General features: G+C 41.2%; 1 protein-coding gene across 1 annotated transcript; it reads left to right on the top strand.

Annotated features, from left to right (window-relative positions):
• Positions 1 to 510: 510 nt before the first annotated feature.
• LOC145631796 (uncharacterized) lies at positions 511 to 1,135 on the top strand. The gene is made up of 2 exons (XM_081683975.1): positions 511 to 955; positions 1,071 to 1,135. The coding sequence occupies exons 1-2, from the start codon at positions 511 to 513 to the stop codon at positions 1,133 to 1,135; spliced, it is 510 nt and encodes a 169-aa protein (XP_081540101.1).
• Positions 1,136 to 1,371: the final 236 nt, after the last annotated feature.

Here is a 1,371-nt window from a genome sequence, read left to right on the forward strand (position 1 = left end):
GATGATGTGATTAAATTGGTTGATTGATTATGTGCATGTGTGTGTTAGATTTAGGCTTGATCACCCTAGTTGTTCACACTAGATTGCATTGTAGGTTCACATTGATACGGACCATTGATTTGTGGCTTGCATTTAACAATTGAGGTGTCTTGTGACATTCCTAGCTAGAGTTTATCGTAGTTGACGCTAGTTAGACCTTTAGGAAAATAGCTTGATATGCTCTTTTGGTTGCATAATTGGTTTTCCCTCGCATCACTCGACTTAGTCAACTTCCTATCCCAATTTGCTATGTTCATTGTTATTATATGTGAATCCTAATCCCTAGCACTTTATTTGTTCGGTTTCTTCGTTTAAGTAATTGTTAATGTCACCTTTTATCCTTAGACTTCGACCTAGTTTAGGCACATAATTGAAAGCACTTAGACATTACCGTTCCTTTGGGTTCGACCCTTGACTTACCACTATACTTGTATTTAGGTTTGTTAAGTGTCAAAAGGCCTAGTTCACCCCATGTCAAAAGGCCTATGGGCATACCTAGTCTTAGAGGTCCTGTGGGCAAACAGAACCAATGAGAAGGAGTCCACTGGTAAAAGCCCTTTCACCCTGGCCTATGGGGCTGATGCAGTCGTCCCAGTGGAAGTGCAAATTCCCAGCCTGAGGATACAACACTATAAGCAAAAAGGAAACGAAAAGCGGATGTTGGAAGACCTAGACTTCCTGCCAGAACTAAGGCTAAAAGCAGCTCTCAAGCTGGCAGCCCAAAAGAGCAGGATTTCAAAAGTTTTCAACAAGAGGGTCAAGTATAGAGAGCTCCTGCCCGGAGATTTAGTCCTTAGAAGGACAGCAGCAGTGGGAAGAGGAAATCGGCATGGAAATTTGTCAGCGAACTACGAAGGCCCTTTCATCATTCACGAGCAGGTTGGACCAGGAGCATTCCTCTTTGCAGATCAAGAAGGTCAGGTCTTAAGAAACAGTTTCAATGCTGATGTGTTAAAGAAATATTCTGTTTAAATAGCCTGAGAAAAAAAAAACAAATATAGTTGTTTCAAGTTTGATAAACCTTTATTCAGTTCATGTTATGTTAATTAAGGCATTTGAGCCATTTTTATTCAATGAAATACAAGCCTCTGCGTGAGGAGTATGTTGCGTAAATCTATTTAATATGTTATGCCCTAAAATCATATGCTAACATGCAGAAGTCAAACAAGAATATAAAGTGTTAGAGGCAAGAAACACTCTAGCGCAAAGTGGCAAAGTACCGTTAAAACGATAAGTTAAAGCATCCCTCCCTGAAACCTCACCTCACCTGCTCAAAGCAAAACAGGGCACCACCTTAGGGACGCCTGAGGGGGAGGCATGCCACGTTCAGCT

Source organism: Chenopodium album, chromosome 1, assembly GCF_948465745.1.
Source record: "Chenopodium album chromosome 1, dcCheAlbu1.1, whole genome shotgun sequence".
Taxonomy (NCBI): domain Eukaryota; kingdom Viridiplantae; phylum Streptophyta; class Magnoliopsida; order Caryophyllales; family Amaranthaceae; genus Chenopodium; species Chenopodium album.